This window comes from Nilaparvata lugens, chromosome 4 (genome assembly GCF_014356525.2).
Source record: "Nilaparvata lugens isolate BPH chromosome 4, ASM1435652v1, whole genome shotgun sequence".
Taxonomy (NCBI): domain Eukaryota; kingdom Metazoa; phylum Arthropoda; class Insecta; order Hemiptera; family Delphacidae; genus Nilaparvata; species Nilaparvata lugens.
In genome coordinates this window covers 25935500-25953272 of record NC_052507.1, presented here as the reverse complement: position 1 = coordinate 25953272, position 17773 = coordinate 25935500, and the positions used below count along the sequence as shown (strand labels likewise).

Sequence of the window (17773 nt, the reverse complement as noted above, 5' to 3'; positions counted from 1 at the left end):
AGATAAACTGTTATTCAATTTTATCATTACTGAGTTGAGTGAAGTTACCCTTCAAAAATTTGAGTTGTAAAAGCTCTTCTCGGCATGGGCTATCAAACGGTGCGCGGGAACAAAAGCCTCTTTCCGGAGTCGGGAATTTCATTCAAATATTCTATTAAAAGTTCAAAACTTCCAAAAATACTTGTTCAACCGGAGGCTACATACGAGTTTTTTCAAGTTAGGAGATCAGAGCAAAAGAGAAAATATTGTAATCAACAACTAAATAAACAGTCTCAGTTTATTTATTTCATCTTCCTATAAATCCATTTCATAAAAACATATATCAAAACAATAATATTTTCTACTTACAGAATATACATATTTTATTTCGTGTTAACAATATCTGCCAAATCATCTATATACTAACAATCATTATTTGATATGAATATACAATGCGAAAGAGCAAATAATTCTATTGGTGTGAATAAGAGCAGGTCATACAATACGTCATACATGATTTTAGATTACAATGATATTATTTATATAGGCTACTAATCTCTATTAAAAAAGAAAAACTAATGAAGAATGATAATCATTCATAATCACATGAGATAAATATTGACTGTTAATAGTTCCCTGCGTTTTCAAGGACAATAGATCTATCTTGAAATTAGCATTAAAGTATTATACTCTGGATAAAAAATTAAATAAAAGTTACAAAATACCTCATTTCGTTTACTTGGTGACTTTGACCAAACTTATAAATCAGTTCCACAGTACACTTTTTCAATTTATTTTAGTTTCAAACAAAAATAATTACTGTTTACGAAATCGCTAGAAAGAAGATTTTCCTTGAGGTGAAAGATACATTTGTTTCAACAGATTTATAGGTGCTTTTAATGACCACAGACTATTTGTTACCAACTTTGTCTGAATAACTTTAACATTGTTAAATAATTTTCAAAATCTGAAAAAATCCAACATCCATTATGAAATGGGAAAGAATAGTTACCAATAATAACGAGTATAAAAGTATTTTTGAGAAAATTGACAAATGACATACATTGTAGAAATTTAATACTATTTACGATTCTCTGGGGTTAAACAAATTGGGATCAACTACAGTATATCTAAATCAGTAAATCGAACCTATTTCAATAGAATAAGAGTTTTTTTAATGGTGTGGCGAAGTTAGGACAAAAATATCCATTCTACCACTTAACCATTGCGCTTATCCTTGATTGAAGTTCAACTCGTTTGTTGCAGCCGTATTTTTGCATCCTATTGCAGTTCCTAAAAATTATTGTTGTCTGGATTTGAATTTACTTTTGCTATCAGCTGTAGGGGAAAATCAGCACGGGGTTCCAGCATGGTCTTGGTTGTGCGACTGGTTGAGGAATGCTACGTTGGATGCCTTGATGCGCGACGCGGAGCCAATCAGCTGCGGACACGGCGAGATGCACGGCGTGGAACAGTGACTGTTGCTCAGGTCGCATTGGTCCAACAACTTCAGCAGCTCTTCGGCCGTTGGACCTCCATTCGATTGCACTGCTGCACCACAAACAATTACCAATTAGCAATCACAATTGAATAAAAAACAGGACTGCATTAGACGGTATGATACCATTGTTCTTGTCAATGAATCTATCCATGAAAAAAGCAAGACTGCATTTGATTGTATGATACCATTGATCTTGTTAATGAATCCATTTATGAAAAAAATAAGACTGCTTTTGACGGTATGATACCATTGTTCTTATCAATGAATCTTTTCTTGAGGCTGTGAATCCACAATATAGACTACTTTAATTTAAAAGTTTCTCATTGGATTACTGAAACTATATTATGCTATCTTGAGAAATTAAAAATTAAAACTATTATAAAGGTAGAGAGGAGTTGAGATGTAATTGGTAGAAATCAGTTACATTTATGAAAATACAGTTTGAAATACAAATTCCAAAATAAAAATAGAAAAAGAAGAATTATAATGAAAATAAAAATTTTACAAATGTACTTATTAAATATTCAAAAATTTCTTTACATACAGTACGTTTTTTACATTTATATTTTCATTACAATTCGTCTTTTTTCTATTTTTATTTTGAAATTGTTTGTATTTCAAACTGTATTATTTGTGTTTTTGTGACGATAGATGAATTGTCAAAGGCAAAAAATAATCTTGAAAGATTCATCATTTTAATTATAAACTTGAAACTAGAGTATCATTCCAGTTCCAAAAAATAATATTCAAAATTGGAAGTTTTCATTTTGTATTTGGTAAAATGGGGTTTTTACTTCGGCTGGAAGCATGATTCAAGTCAAGTAGACAAAACCTTTTTGTATTAAAAAAAACATGAATTTAATTTAATTTTAGGACTTAATGAAGAAGTCTTTCAAGTCTAGTGCCAACTCTACTACTAATAATGAGGAGATCAAAGTGTTCAAAATAGTTTATTCATTTTAACATGCTTTTATGATGCAAGGCTATTAAAAATTAGCTGGTTCATTCCGTGTGGAAACATAATGATTGTGACGTAGGCTAATGAGTTGAACGATAGCGCCTATGGTTGCCAGGTGTTTTGTGAGGTAGGCTTTTGTTGCACTCACCAGGTTCGGCTTTCTTGAAGAGCGCAAGCGCAGTGGTCAAGTCCCACATCTGCAGAGCGCCGTTGCTGTGGCCAGTGAAGATGAACCGCCTCGGCCTTGAACCCATCCTAGTCGAGCCCTCGCACTCGTGCACACAGAACGATGTTATTGTCGAGCCATCCACTGCACGAATCACGCACACCCTGCACAACATACCAAGCAAACGTTAGTCCAATAATATAATTATTTGGTACAACCGTGAAAGTTAGAGTTCTAGTCCAATTTGGTTTATGCATCAACTAGATGCTACACCAGAACTTATTCCACAATGTAAGAACAGATATTAGACTAAAAGAGCTAAAAACTGTTCACTTAGCAAATATTTGAGTAAAATCAAATAGACAAACTAAAAACTGTTTATTTAACAAATGTTCGAGTATCGAGCAAAAATAAAATATGACAAGCTAGAAACTGTTTACTTTGTATTTCAACTAAGAGCATCATTTTCAAGCTTTATCCAACTCTTAGAAACAAGTTTGAATCCAATTTACTTCCTATAATAGATAGTTCATGAACTCCACAACAGAACAATGAATATGCCAGTGGAACACTTGTTATTGAGTTGCTACTCACCTCTTTCCATTGGATGCTAGTCTGACAAATAGTTCCGGTGTTTCTGGTACAACTTTTTGGACGAACACTTGTTCGTCATCTTGCTCACCAAACGGCCCTGGAACACCAATTTAATAGTATCAAATTCAGTAAGTACTACAGCGAATACTAAATTCAAAACTAATTCACAAAAGGTGAGAGTTTTATGAAGGTGAATAAATCCAACTAATTTAATTTGATCAAGTAAATAAATAATCTAGTACAATATCAATTAATTGGACGCCTGAGAAGCTCTACCATAAAACACAGATTACCATCTACAGAAATTTATCAAATGACAACAAACTTTTGTAACGGGACTCTGATGTACAGTGAAGGTCTGGAATAGCTGCGGTCCATTTCCAACGGTTTCTGGATGCTGCACTATGACCCTTACTGTACCCGAGCTCGTTCCATAAGCTATTTCAATCCAATTGCCACAAGCAGCTGCAAAATAGCAAAACACATGCCATAAGAATCACTGCATATTATCAATAGAATAACAGTATTAGACAGTTATTGTTATTTCTATTTGGAGAAAAATCAATAGAGACCCTTAAAAATTATCCATCTACATCCCACCTTAAGGAGATAACTCTCTTGGAACTTGGAAAATTGAATTGAATCTCTGAACTAATTCATCAATACTCGTATTGAACAATATATAAAGAATATTGAAAAAGTACTAGGATGAAAACATTTATGGTTTTATAATTTCAGATTACATTCGGTATGCATAATATATTATGCATGACAATATATCACACTTCATTATGTATCAGTAAATTATAATTTTGGATGAATGATTGATTGTAGGGATTGTAGGTTTGGTTGCATTGTTATGGGCTACTTATTAGAGATTTTTATAAAAGCACAATGTTAGTGACGAGATGCTATGACGAGGCAGTTGAATAACATATTATATCCAACGTATGATTGATACAAAATATATCCTGAATGATCGTTTTATCTTTATATACCTACGGGTAATTAGGCTGACCGCACACTGAAGGAATACAATTTGATTTGAGTACGCTCTAGAGTATTCTTAATCAAACGTTAAAAAGAGATATCCTTTTTATTGGCGTTTTACTGCATGTAAGTTCACAAGCAAGTCTACTATACTTTTTCAATATTTCATCTAATACCATTACCACACTATGAAAACACTGGTTTGTATACGTACTGGTTTTAGGCGTAAGGTAGACAGAGATAGCTGTGATGGGGTCGTGAGAAGGATCTCTGTACAATTCGGTGACTAGTAGATCATTGTCTTTCATACGCAACGGAAACTTCTGCATATCTGTAAAATAGTAGAGAACTAGTGTGATAAATTGCAGTGGTGAAGAATATTCTAGAGTATACTGAAATATATATAGTGTAATATTCTAGTGTATAGTGTTACGACTTTATTTTAGATTATAATACACATTGTGATTTTGACGTTGCTCATAACATGTATGTTTCTTGGCAATAAAATTATCATTTTTTATTTATTCATCAATTTCCTTTATAAATCAATTCTTCAATGGATAGGAAATTCCCTATTTCATTACTGTAGTGACACTGGCAAAACGCAAGGGAAACAGTTCAGTTTTACCAGGAGTGTTGTTTTATAAACAGGGATATGCACATTGGGAAAGATTACTACACACCCATATAGAATAATAAATAAGAACATTTCATCGAATACTGTTCAGTTATAGGAAAGTGAACAAAAATATTTCCCATTCAATATGGTTCGAAGAATATGATATTTGTGGCTCCTTCCCCAAGCTCGAGATTGCTCTTTTGGGAAAGTAGTTCCTAATTGATTTTGTACATTGATTTAATTGTAGCAATGTGTATTGTATAGTTTATTGATCTATTTTGTAATTTATGAGGAATATATAAATGAAAAAATCAATCATGAAAGTTATTTATTTACTAATATAATCATTATAATGCTAAGCAAAATTATACAGTTGTACACTCTTCTCAATTTGAAATGATAGGTTAGATCAACTTGTAACAATATTTATTGTTACAATTGTGAGTGATGAGAATTATGTGAATTAGCCTGAGAAGTTAGTCTGTTGTGAAAATGGATTTTGCTGTTTTAGTTTTCTGCGTTGTGTTGTGTCGACTCTGCAAGTGTGTGCGTAGAAGTTATGGTACTAAGAAAAACAACGATTTTCCTTGAGCATCAGCTTAGTTCATGACATTTGCTTTTCTGCGTTGTTTAGTGTCGACTCTGTAAGTGTGTGCGTGGAAGTTATAGTACTAAGAAAATCAACGTTTTTCTTGGAGCACCAGTCTGGTTCATGACCTTATAAGGCAAGGAATTTATAGCTGTCAAGGAAAAATAGCTGTCACTTGGTGGGAGAATGTATCTTAAATTGTAGTTGTATCGTTTCTTTCTATTGGCGGAAATTTTTCTAGAAAATAGTAACTCCCAATCACAGTTAACGTTGGTTAGGTTCCTATCTAGTAAGGCCGTTTACAGCTGTCCATGGCAAGACGAGAAAAGCGAAGTGCTTTCACTCAGCGTCTGTCCTCTGTTGTAAGCAGTACAAAATGTAGTCACAGAACTTTGTGTTTATCATGGCTTCTATGCCAGCTTTAGGTTTTTTAGTATTTGGCTCTGGAACCTTCTGTTCTAGTAGCATTTTAGTTTCTTTTTTTTGCCTCAGTAATTGCTTTAATTGAGAAGAGAGGATAGCCTATCAAATTGTCACCTCACAATGGAGATTTTCCTCCTATAACCGCTACTAAAGGTACGTTATAGATTATAATATAATTAAGGAAATGATTATCAATGAAAGCTTCCATCAGAGTGTTAAATTTGTTGTGATAGATACATTTGAGTGTAATATGTAGAAATGTAGAGTACCTATTAGAAGAAATGGAATTTTTTTGATTTTAAAATAATTTTGGTCTTAAAGTTGTAAAGGATCGAATAGAAGTTTCAAGGACCCTAGCTTTTCTAAATTTGTTTTGATAACACATCTTTTTGAATAGTCTTCCTATATAAAATTCCGTGATGTGATACTTGAGGAATATTTGTCTTTGCAGGTTTCATGATATAAAGATACAGAATAGATATTATTGGGGATTATTAATATTTGATCATGTTTTGATAGTGTTTTAAAAGTTTCCAAGTGTGTTCTGGATGTTCTAATAGTTCTAAGAATTTTCTGTTGGATTTTTTCTTAAAATATCTATTTGTTATTTGTGATTAGCTTCTGAGCAATATCTATGATAACGTTCAATTCTTCTTTCTGAAATTAGAGTCCTTTAAGCTTCTTATGATTCAATCTAAAACATTTTCAATGTAAAGCAAACAGAATAGGTTATTACCGAATTATCTATATCAAAGATAACTTTCTAAATTTAGTAATTTTATTTTCGGTTTTCTTGATGTAACTTCTTTTGTTTTATTAATTGTTGAATTTAACTGTGAGAGGTGACAATATAGTTGATATCTTCTCTCTATTTCGTTGTCTCTCTTGTCATTTCTGGTTTCCCGTTCTCTAGCACTAGGTATGTTTATCAAGCATCCCTTTTATTAAGTTATATTGTGTGTGCTTCTAAATTCTAAATTCCAAATTAACTTTCTAATTCATAGCACGGCACAAACATTTTATTGACGATGTCAACTTATGATGATGTTAATGAGAAGTGAAGTGGTGAATTACCGATGTAGTAGATGGATCCGTTATTGCAGCCAAGCAAGAGGAAGGAACCAGCCGTGTCGAACGATGAGATGGGAAGCACGTCCTGTATCTGCCAGTTGTGAGTCATTGAATGCCAAACGCCTATTTTGCCGGTCGGTGACAGCGCCACTAATTGGCTGCCAATGAACAATAAGCATTCCACTCGCACATTCAGATTGAATGTTCCTGCAAACAATTATGATATCAACTATCAATTAACAATTCGTACTTGAACTATTTTAACGACACTACAGTCAATGTTTTGTTGTCACGAATTATTAACTAGCAGTTCGTTATAGAAAGTGAAATAAATATTAATTAATATATTGAGTCATATATGAATCGTAATATCAAATTAATTGCTACTATAAAAATAGCAATTATCTCAACAATATACCTTTTAATCATAATATTAATCAATGATCTAGTCTAAAGTTAATATTCGTGTAAGATAATCAAAAGAGGATCTCATCACCTATACCAGTATATATTACAAATCAATCTTCTTTTTTAAATTAGTATAAATTTAAATTTTATACTCTTCCGATAATATTTAAAATATGATTTATGAGTGTAAGGGCCGTTTGCAAAGTATCAGTTTAGATTAAATTTCATTTTAAACTGAATCCAAATCAAGTCTTGATCATTACAATGTGGTTCATTTTTAGTTTAAGTCACTAGCTGATTGAATTCAGTTTAAGCTTTGACTGTGCAAACAGCCCTTAATGATTGGTTAAAGCAGCAATTGTCATTTCTGATAATTAGTTACAGATATATCTCGTGATATATTAATTGTGAGATCAATGGTGACAGAATAGACTGTTTATCATCATAAATTCTGATAATTAGTTACCGATCTCCAGGAATATTCATCGTGGGGGTTTTGATGTGTTCGCATATATACATAGATATATATTTTGAAAATTATGTTTTCACATATTAATAAATTAAAAAAAGATCAATTAAGAAAAATATATACATATCAGGTGATATATTATTTACTATCACACGAATAGAGATACAATTTATCTTACCTATGTTGGTTCGAGATCCCAGCTCTGTCAGACCCCATAAGCGTATATGACTAGCATATGAGATAGCTACCATTTTTGACACTTCATTGACACCATTTTGAACAAGCTTGGAGTTGACTGCGACTCTCTCAATGCAGCTTTCTATGTGAGGGGATGTGAACACATGCTGCCAGCCAGTCGAATCTTTCAGCCTGAGCAACACAAATCATTTGAGTTTTAGAAGAACCCCAATAAAGTAAAATGCATACAAATTACTCTAACGTAGCATTGTGATATTGAGTAGATTACGGTATGAAAATAATAGTCTATATAGTGTTGAGCATAAAAGTCTTGGTTTAAAAGACAACCCTAAAGCCAAATAGAAAAAAAATCTACAAAAGGTAGGCCTAACCCAATGATTAAAAAATTATTATCTCAAGTCATATTGGAATAATAGAAGCTTACCTGTAGCAGACAACAAAATGTGCATAGGCAACAACTATCCAATGGTGATGTGCTTTGATAATCTGTACTCTGAGGGGGTCCGCCCAGTTATTACCTGAAAGCAAGTTAAAGAGTGAATTGACATGGAAAAACAGAAAAATAGACACTATATTTGTCCGTTGAATCAAATGTGGTAGTTGATATTTGAAACAAGTTTATAACTCTATAGATTAGATTTTTATCATGTCCTGAACATCCACAATAGTGGACAGAGGATGGGTCAACATTCAACTTATATAGGTGAAAAACACACAATAGAATGTTTAAACAGGAAAACCAGTCACATAGATCACTCAGACCTGTACTCCTGCCTTAGCCTACTTAATCACATACAAGACACAGGCAGTCCAATTTTAAAACTCATCTAATGAATAAAATGGTCTCTCAACCAGCCAATCTCTGAGATTAATTTTGAAATTCCTGGTGTCCAAATCTTTTAGGTTGGCCGGTAGAGAAAAGACTCTATTAGAATAAGATCTATGCTCCTCCTCCTCTTCTTCTTCTTCTCAGACTTTTCCCACTCAGGTGGGGTCAGAATTTCGGTTCAGTCGCTTCCAGGAGTCTCGGTCATGGGCTTCGTTTGGTGTTAGTCCCTTCTCTACAAGACCTTGGCGATACAATTTTCTCATTTCTTGTATTCAAACAACTTTTGACATACGACATGTGATGTACCAAATGGAGCAGCCACCACCTTCAAGGCTAAAATCAAGGAAGTTTTTTTGAGCTCTAAATCTTCCGATCCACCTCCATGGTTCCCAAAACAAGCACCAACACTTTCAGGGCTTGACCTGTACTTGCGAACATGGGCGGTGTTGAACCAGCTTAGAACTGGGGTTACACCAACAAGACTGAACCGGGCTTGATGGCATTAAATAGAGGCCGGCGACCTGAACTGCGAGTGTGATGAACTACAGGACACTGGACATCTTTTGGAGTGTGCCCTCTGCCCAACAAAATGCACCATCGACGATCTGTGGCACGGAAATGCCTCTGGCATTTGTAACACGACAACTCTGATGCCTTTATTGCTCGGACCCGAAAAAGTTAGTCCCACTTCTTCCTAGGTCTTCCCCTCTTCCTAGTGCCTTCGACATCTAAGTGGTCGATCTTTTTTCCCATATAATCGTCCTCCCTTCTCTCCACATGTCCGTATCACTGCAGTCTTTTTTCTTACATTTTCTTTGATATTTCTGAAACCTTTATTCTTATTTCATCTCGGATTCTATCCCTACTAGTTACGCCGCAACTCCACCACAGTATCTTCATTTCACTGAAATCCTGTCTGTGTTCATGGGTTTTTCAACTGCCCAGGTCTCCACTCCGTATGTCAAAGCGAGCCGCACGACTGTTTTATATATTTTTCCATTTAGTTTTTCATTCATTCTTCCATCACAAAATATTCCAGTCATTTTCCTCCAATTTAACCAGACTGTATTTACTCGATGTGCTATCTCGTTGTTCAGTAATCCGTCTTTAGTTTAATTTTGTCACATAAAGCTGTATAGTCGAGCAGACCTCGCACAGCATGTGACACGTCAGGATTTTATAATCTTACATTCAAAAGAAACAATGTTTCTTTATCAATTGTTGAACCCGGGTACTTGAATTTTTCTACCAGATTTAAAATTGTTCCCTCCATCTGTATGAGACGCCAAACTTCAGGTCCAAGTCAAGTTCAACTGGACTGTATTGGTCTTATTTATTTGAATACCCTTTTCCTCCGATGCTTAGAATCTGAATAGGATCTATGCTATTTGATATAATTCTATTTAGCAGCTTTAGAACAAGTTTCGTCTCCTATTGGAGGGACATGTGTATTTCTCCGTAATTATTCAGGCCTTAATATAAAATATAAGTTTCCAATCGCTCCTCGCAAAGAGATCTGATTTCGTCCGTTCAGTATTAATCTTAAAGTAGCCTACATGTAATAAAGATTAATTTTACCTATTGGCTACATTTTGACCAATAACTCTCTCTTCAAATCAACTCAATTATAAATTTCCTGTCCCTGTGTTATGCTGATGCTATGTGGTGGATTTTTCCGGCTAAGCGGAAATCTTAAGTTGAGTGTTTAGTTTTGGTTATTTTGCTTCCACCTCTCCTCCCTACTCCTTCTAGAGAAGTTGGCTGGGTGAGCTCTATTCCTCCCTCTTCCCTACCCTAGCCACCCTTTCCCCGGGCCGCCCGGGCGGAGCTGCTGAGCTGCAGCCGGGCTCACTTATGCTGTTGCTACTGTGGTCGAAGCCAGACCGTGCTTTACGTTCCGTGATATGCACAGTGCGTGCAAACGTTCTGTGAAACGTAAATATGTGTGTATTATAGACTATGTTTATAATCTCCCGTTGGAGAAAGTTGAATTCAGTTTTATTTGTTACTTGCACGCGTTCTTAGTTTTATGCTATTGCAAAACAAGTTATACATGAATTGAGAAACCATACATCATTCAAGCAGCCTATCTTTACATATCTAATACAGTCCACATCCAGTCTTCACATCCTGAGGTGAGTGATCACACAATTACCAAACTTCTACTTATTTTCGGGTTTTGGGTTTACCAGCACCAACTAACCTGTTCTTTGAAGACAGGACGGGTGGGTTACCACTATGTTTATACTTTCTGTACCTTATTGCTTCTGTACAACTACAGATATAATCAGCTGATAAAAAGTGGAAAGCGTGGGGTCGTGGCGCTCAAGTCTGTACGCAGCTATAGAGAAAAGTGTTGTAAAATGTACCTACACTTCCTCAAAATACAATTAATTCATGGGTTTATCAACAGTTGACAGGTGGTTCCAATAATTGATGAAACTTCCATTACTTGTACCTGACGATGTCCATGTATTAGTCAAAACACTCATGACAATACTATTTTAATTATTTAACGCCCATTTCAATAAAATTAATCATGTAGACTATATGATAATAAATGGAGAATATGACTTATACTCACTTTGGTTACCTCCAAACACGAGCCCCAAATCGTTTCTGATGAGCTTGTTGAGATCGGCGGACGAGTTGCGAGTGTGCCTGAGGTCGAGAGAGGTCGTGCGGGAGTGACAGCCCCTGGCTGGGCCACTGCCCTGGCTTGCACTGCGTGTGGACGCAATGCGCATGTCCAGTGATGAATTGCGCGAGTGCGTGTGTGGGGTACGCGCGTGCGTGTGTGGCGTTGGCAGGTAGGAGGCGTGGCTTGCTGCTGATTGGCTGCTGCTGTCTGTGCCGGCGCGTGACGGACCGGTCCGGGCCGGACTGTCCTCTCCAGTTCCCGTTCCGGCGCTCACCGGTTCGTGTACGGGCGCTACTGTGAACAAGTAAACAAAGAGTACAATCCATTAGAAACAATATTTTCAATTATCAATGAAACTGATGAGATAAACAAACAAATTAAATTTATATAGTAATAACAAGAATACAAGTAATTACAAGAATATTTTTTTCAGTAAATTTAATAGAATTTCGATTGACACCTCATGTTTCAAAACTAAACTGTTAAGTTTGTTTAATACTAAAATATTAAGTGAGATATGGCAGCTTTACTGATAAGTAATTAAGTGACCTCTGGAGTTTTGTTTCAATCTCCATCTACTTTGTATGTTATTCGTAAGCGATTTTAGATTATTTCAACCAATAATGGAACGTTACATAACCCTCTTGGTCTTGGCATTCAGCGGTCACCTATCACTAAATCTGCCATATCTCACTTAATATTCGTTCAATTTTGAAACATGAGGTGTCAATCGATTGGTAATTAAATTTTTGTCTTCCACAAAATTCTTGATTCGGAATTTGTAAACTAGGTTGTTTATAGAATGCATGTAGTAACTTCAGCACAAGCAGGTTATGTTTTCTATTTCTCAATTATGACAATTAATATTATGACAAAAAATAGTGTAAGTTACTTGGACGTGAATGTATTTTGCAGTGCTCAAATAAAATTCTCGTCTCGGCTAACGCCTTGACTAGAAACATCATTATCGCCTGCAAAATGCCCCTTCCCGTCCATGTGACAAGATACTATTATTAAAAAAGTTGTCTTGTATTTTTAGTAAATTCAACAGTATTTTCGTTATTCAAGAAATAACATTTTTAACAGCCGCAATTTTTTTTATGAATTCGAAAAATCGCTATGATTTTTGTAGCCCTGTCTAGTTGTCATGAATGCTTGTGCAAAGTTTCACCTTCGTATGTTCAGTCATTATTTAGAAAAAATAGTGAGTGAAAAAAATGGCGGCTTTTGAGTAACTAAGGACTTTTGGACAGTTTGAAAATGATATTTAGATATGTTTCGTACTCAAGAACAATGTCTTGAAATATTGGTAAGGAGTTCAGGAGCAATTGTATATGTTTGGTACTGAAGAACTAATACAGTTACTAATATAGTGTATCAAAAGGCATACAGAACTAATAATTACACATTTGAAGAATTACATTCATTCTTTAAACAAGGGTATGATCACATTGGATGCGTGTATGAGCAAGTGCACGCGAGACCATGTGTGCATTCTCTTTGAAAATATCTGGAAACAGACATAGAAACACGTTATGACGCTTCGACCACTGAGCACCACCAGGAAGGCAGGAAGTGCGCGCGTTCATGGCTCCTTCCACATTTTGTTTCTCTTCTGCGCCCCTGGTCATGCGTGCACTTACACATAAGTGCATTCAATGTGATCATACCCATTTAATAGTGTATAATAGAATAACCCTAGAATATATAGAATTAGTATTTGAATACACGTTTTATATTGTTGTATTATTTTTCAAAGTGCAGCTAATTTAAGAAGGATTTGAAAGATTTATTGATTTCTAAGTGCTTGTATATCGTTGATGAATCTTTTTAGGTATGTTTACTGATTACGATTTGTTTTTGTAATACTTTTCAAGTGTTGTGTTCATTTTGATGTTTTTGTATTTTATTGACTAGCTATGAATTTATGAATATTAAGGACCGATAAAATATTCATTCATTAATCTTTTTCATGTGTGTTGTGAATGAGAGAAGAATCTAAACATTGAATCTACACCGCAGAGACGGTTTTCAATTTAAACATTTAGCACGGTACTCCCAGGTTCTAGGACATTCACGCTACGTGTAGCATATCCTTTGAAAGATCAAACTATTATGGTCTTGATGGTGCTGTAGAATTTGGAAAAGTACCCTTTAAATCTTCTTGGAATTTCAATCACAATATTTATTCACAGCAACTCAGAACAATACAAATACATTTCTGTCAAAGAGACATCACAACCTGAACTAAACAAGCTTATTGGTGCCAAGCCAAGTGCACTGTAACCTGGTTGCATGATATAGCAGTACTTTTACAGTTAACACACTGCAATAACAAGCAAATCACATATTGAAATAATATAAGTTATCATTATATTTATATTGATTCTTTCAAAATTTCTCTAATTTTCAGACCTTCAGATGCCACTGCATTTGAAGCTCTGAATTTTTTTTTTGAATAATATGAAATTTAACTTTTTTTTTAATTGAGATAACTTACTGGGTGGTGGAAGATAGCCATAGAAGAAGACATCTCCACAGGAAGACTGATTTAGATCTTCACACAAAATGAGTCTTTTGACTAGAGGCACAATCCCATAGTATTCTGCTTCATGCCTCAGAGATCTGATTTCTACATTTTTCAAATCAATGTCACGGGTTCGTAAATAATTTAATATAATCGCAAACAGTCTTGGATCTCGATCTATGAAGATTGCACCAGTTTCATCTTTGAGACTCGCAATTCGCCCACTTAATAGAGCTGTGAAAAATGAGTCCGGTATCCACATCAAAGTTTGTCGTGAAGTGGAGAATCTGAAAAAAGAAGAATTTAAACTAAAAGTTATGCAAAGCATTAGCCTAATTGCCTAATATAAAAATATTTAATTTGAAAAAAATACACCTGCTGTTATCCTCTCTTGCTGAGGATGATGAACACAGATTTCCATGGGTAATGTGAAAAGCCCACACGAGCTTTTTGCATGTGCGTGGGTAATGGGAGTGATTTTGATGAAATGATAAACGTCTATGCTTATTCGATGAGATTCGAACCCACAACCAGGTAGTTCTATCAGACTGAAGGGTGCAAGCTGTGCAACGCCTTAGTTGACTCGGCTATACTGGCCGGCAAATGGAATCAAAAACTTGTAAAGCTCAAAGAACAAGAACGTAGAAATTAGAACTAACCATGTATGAACTTAGAAAATAGTGACTAACTTAGTGGCAAATCTATTCGATCAAGAATAAGCAGGTTTTAATAGTTATGACATGGAGGAATGATACAGAGGTTAGTAACCTAATATAAATTATACGACTATATTGTAAGCATAATGAATTTAACCAAAGTTATCAAAACATAAAACCATTGAAAAAAGCCTACTTATATATTCTCAAGGTGAAAAGTAACCCACTTGCTAGTAAAGCATTACCTACTGCAGTAGATGATTCCTTCAACTAGTGAAAAGAAACTGAAGAGATCAAATCTTTAAAAATGAGTCAATTTCTTTCTCTTCAAGAGATCAAGTCTTTAAAAATGATTCAATTTCTATTATTGAAAGTTGAGTAAGAACGTAAAGTGAAAACTACAGCTATGTAGCTCACAACTCAATTGAATTTTGAAAATTAAAGCTGCGACAAACACATTATGTGCATCATGTGTATGATAAATAATTATGTTCAATCTAATAGAATCTATAAGGATTGGTGTAAACACAGCTTAACAGATCTGATATTGCTAAGTTGAGCAAAAATAAAGATGTATTATTCTTACAATAAAAAATTGAAGCCTTCGCATAGACATATGCAGAAGGCTTTGCATAGACCAGGCATAGACAGATAACCTTCTAGTAGCTAAATTTATTAGAATAGAATCTTTATTGCAGCAATATCTGAGGTCTTCAGATAAAATACAAGTGTCAAATATACACAACATGATACAAAATACAAATATATTACATCAGTAAGTTACACTATCAGTTCCCTATGATAATATGTCACCTGATTTTCAACTTATAACCGAATATTCCTAGCTAATGTATAAAAATCTTCAATCTTGTTTAAAGGGTTAGCTGCTAAGAACCGTTTCATATGATTTTTAAAAGTTCCATCCTCCATATTTCTAAGATCTTCAGGAAGTGAATTAAACAATTTTATTGATAAAAATAAAAATGTTTTTTGTGTACTAGAATAGGTATACCGATAAGTAGTCAAATTACCCCTATTTCTACTGTTATGGCTATGAACTATCCCCTGCTCCACAAACTTCTCCAAATTCTCCTTAACATAAATAAGGCTCTGTTAAACAAATATTGAAGGTAGAGTCAATATTCCCAGAAGTTTAAAATGCTCAGCACTCGGTGCTTGGTTAGAAAGCACACAAATCAGTCTGAGAGCCATTCTCTGTAATCTAAAAAGTCTACCACTGTAAGCTCTGGAACCCCAAAGTATGGTGCCATATGAAAAATGAGAATTGATGCGAGCATAATAAATCACCTTTAAAACATACAAACTGACATATGACCTCAGTTTTCTAATTAAGAAGACTCCCTTATTCAGCTTGCTATCAACTATGTCAATATGCTGGGACCAACTAAGGCACGTGTCAAGTGTGAAGCCCAGAAACTTTGCCTCTTTCTCCTCATTTATAGTCAGTCTTCTATTATAACTAATAGTCAAGTTCTAAACTTTATCAGAGTTTACACATAATAAATTTGAATTACACCAGCTCTCGATCGAATCAGCCAAGTTCTGGGAAGCCTGACTCAATGAAACTAATGTGGGCAAGCTCAGAAAAACACACAAATCATCCGCAAACAAATAGCTTTTGGCTGGAGGGTTTACAATTGTTGGTAGATCATTTATAATTTAGTTTTCTCCATCCATGACCAGCACTAGCTGGATAGATTGCGTCATTAGGTAAAACATAAGATCAAGATGGGTGGCAGTTAAAGCGAATTTAAAAAAATTCTGTATTGAGTTCGACCCTGATAGTTCGCCTCCTCATTCATGGAGTAAAGCGGCAGGTTCACAAGCTTTGCCCAAAGCACCCTCTCAAATATCTTCACTTCCCGCACACGGAGACTCACTGGCATCCTGTTGAATATTTCTAGTGCACTGACACCCATACAGACGATGAACAAAATAGGTCCTAAGACCTAATAGACCCCTGAGGCACGCCATGGGAGATAGGTAGATACTGTGACTCAAATTCCTCAAAAACAACCTTCTGGAATCAATCCCCTAAATAAGATTCTGCCAGTCTCAAAGATCTTTCCTGGAAGCCATAAAATGCAAGCGTATCTAGCAACAATTTGTGCGATACAGTGTCAAATGCTTTTTACAGGTAAAACAGTTTGGTCTGAGTAAATTTCTTGTTTTCTAAAGAACTCAGACAATCCCTTCATAGATCAATTGCAGCTCTAACCGTATTTCTCCCAGTCCTATATCTAAACTGAGAATTGTTGAAAAGATTGTTTCTTTCGAAGAAAGAAACCCACGATTTGATCATTTAGAGCCTTTTCAAATACTTTTGAAACAGTAGTGGTTATGTTAATAGGCCTAAAGTTATTATAATCTGATCCACAGCCTTTTTTATATATGGGCAGAACTTTGTTCAACTTCAAGCTTTGTGGAAAAACACCTTCAAGGTGTTTATTATAAGTGTGATAATTATAGATTACTGTACTTCAAACTTTCCTATCTGCTTCATACAAGCAAAAAGAAAACCTAAAATTAGCTATTTATACATCAAATTAAAATGTTGTCAATCTGTTTATGTCAACGGGATAAGGAACAGCTGTTGAAAAGAGTAGACCACTTGCTAACCTAGTAAAAACATAATAATGTTCATTGCTCACCTTGTGCCTCCTACATTTAAATACACTATTTCACCATTATGATTTGGATAAACTCCTGACATGGTGATGAAAAAGAAGAGATCCAAATCTAATAAAAATTCATCAAGGCAATTTCATTTCAAAGTAATTGCTTCAATCATCACTAATCAAAATCACAAAGGAAAACATTATGAGCTCGCACTCACACTCACCATCACCAACAAATTGGTTTCAGGTTTGCCACATAGGGTGCAGCACAATCAAGAATTTAGGATTACATTTGTGCCAAAGTTGAACAACAAAAATTATAAATACCGACAACAAGGTACATTTTCATTATGGAACAATGTGAAGGTGATTATTATTATAACTTCTTTGCCTTTGAAAATGTAGCTGAGTTACCTGTTATCTTTGCTGATAATGTGCCTGTATCTGGAAATTTAGTTGATTTCTCTTTTATCTCTGCTGATGGAGCACCTGCTAGCATTACTCAACTCTAACTCT

At 34.8% G+C, this 17773-nt stretch overlaps 1 protein-coding gene across 1 annotated transcript; it reads right to left on the bottom strand.

The window, feature by feature from the left end:
- Window positions 1–245: 245 nt before the first annotated feature.
- On the bottom strand, window positions 246–17496 carry LOC111043450 (BTB/POZ domain-containing protein KCTD3). Its single transcript, XM_039427198.1, is given in 11 exon segments — window positions 246–1530; window positions 2587–2768; window positions 3199–3345; window positions 3441–3663; window positions 4403–4519; window positions 6894–7097; window positions 7946–8136; window positions 8390–8483; window positions 11379–11729; window positions 13936–14249; window positions 17291–17496. Coding segments are annotated over 11 exon segments (2085 nt in total). The 5' UTR covers window positions 17353–17496; the 3' UTR covers window positions 246–1330.
- Between the last annotated feature and the right edge of the window lie 277 nt (window positions 17497–17773).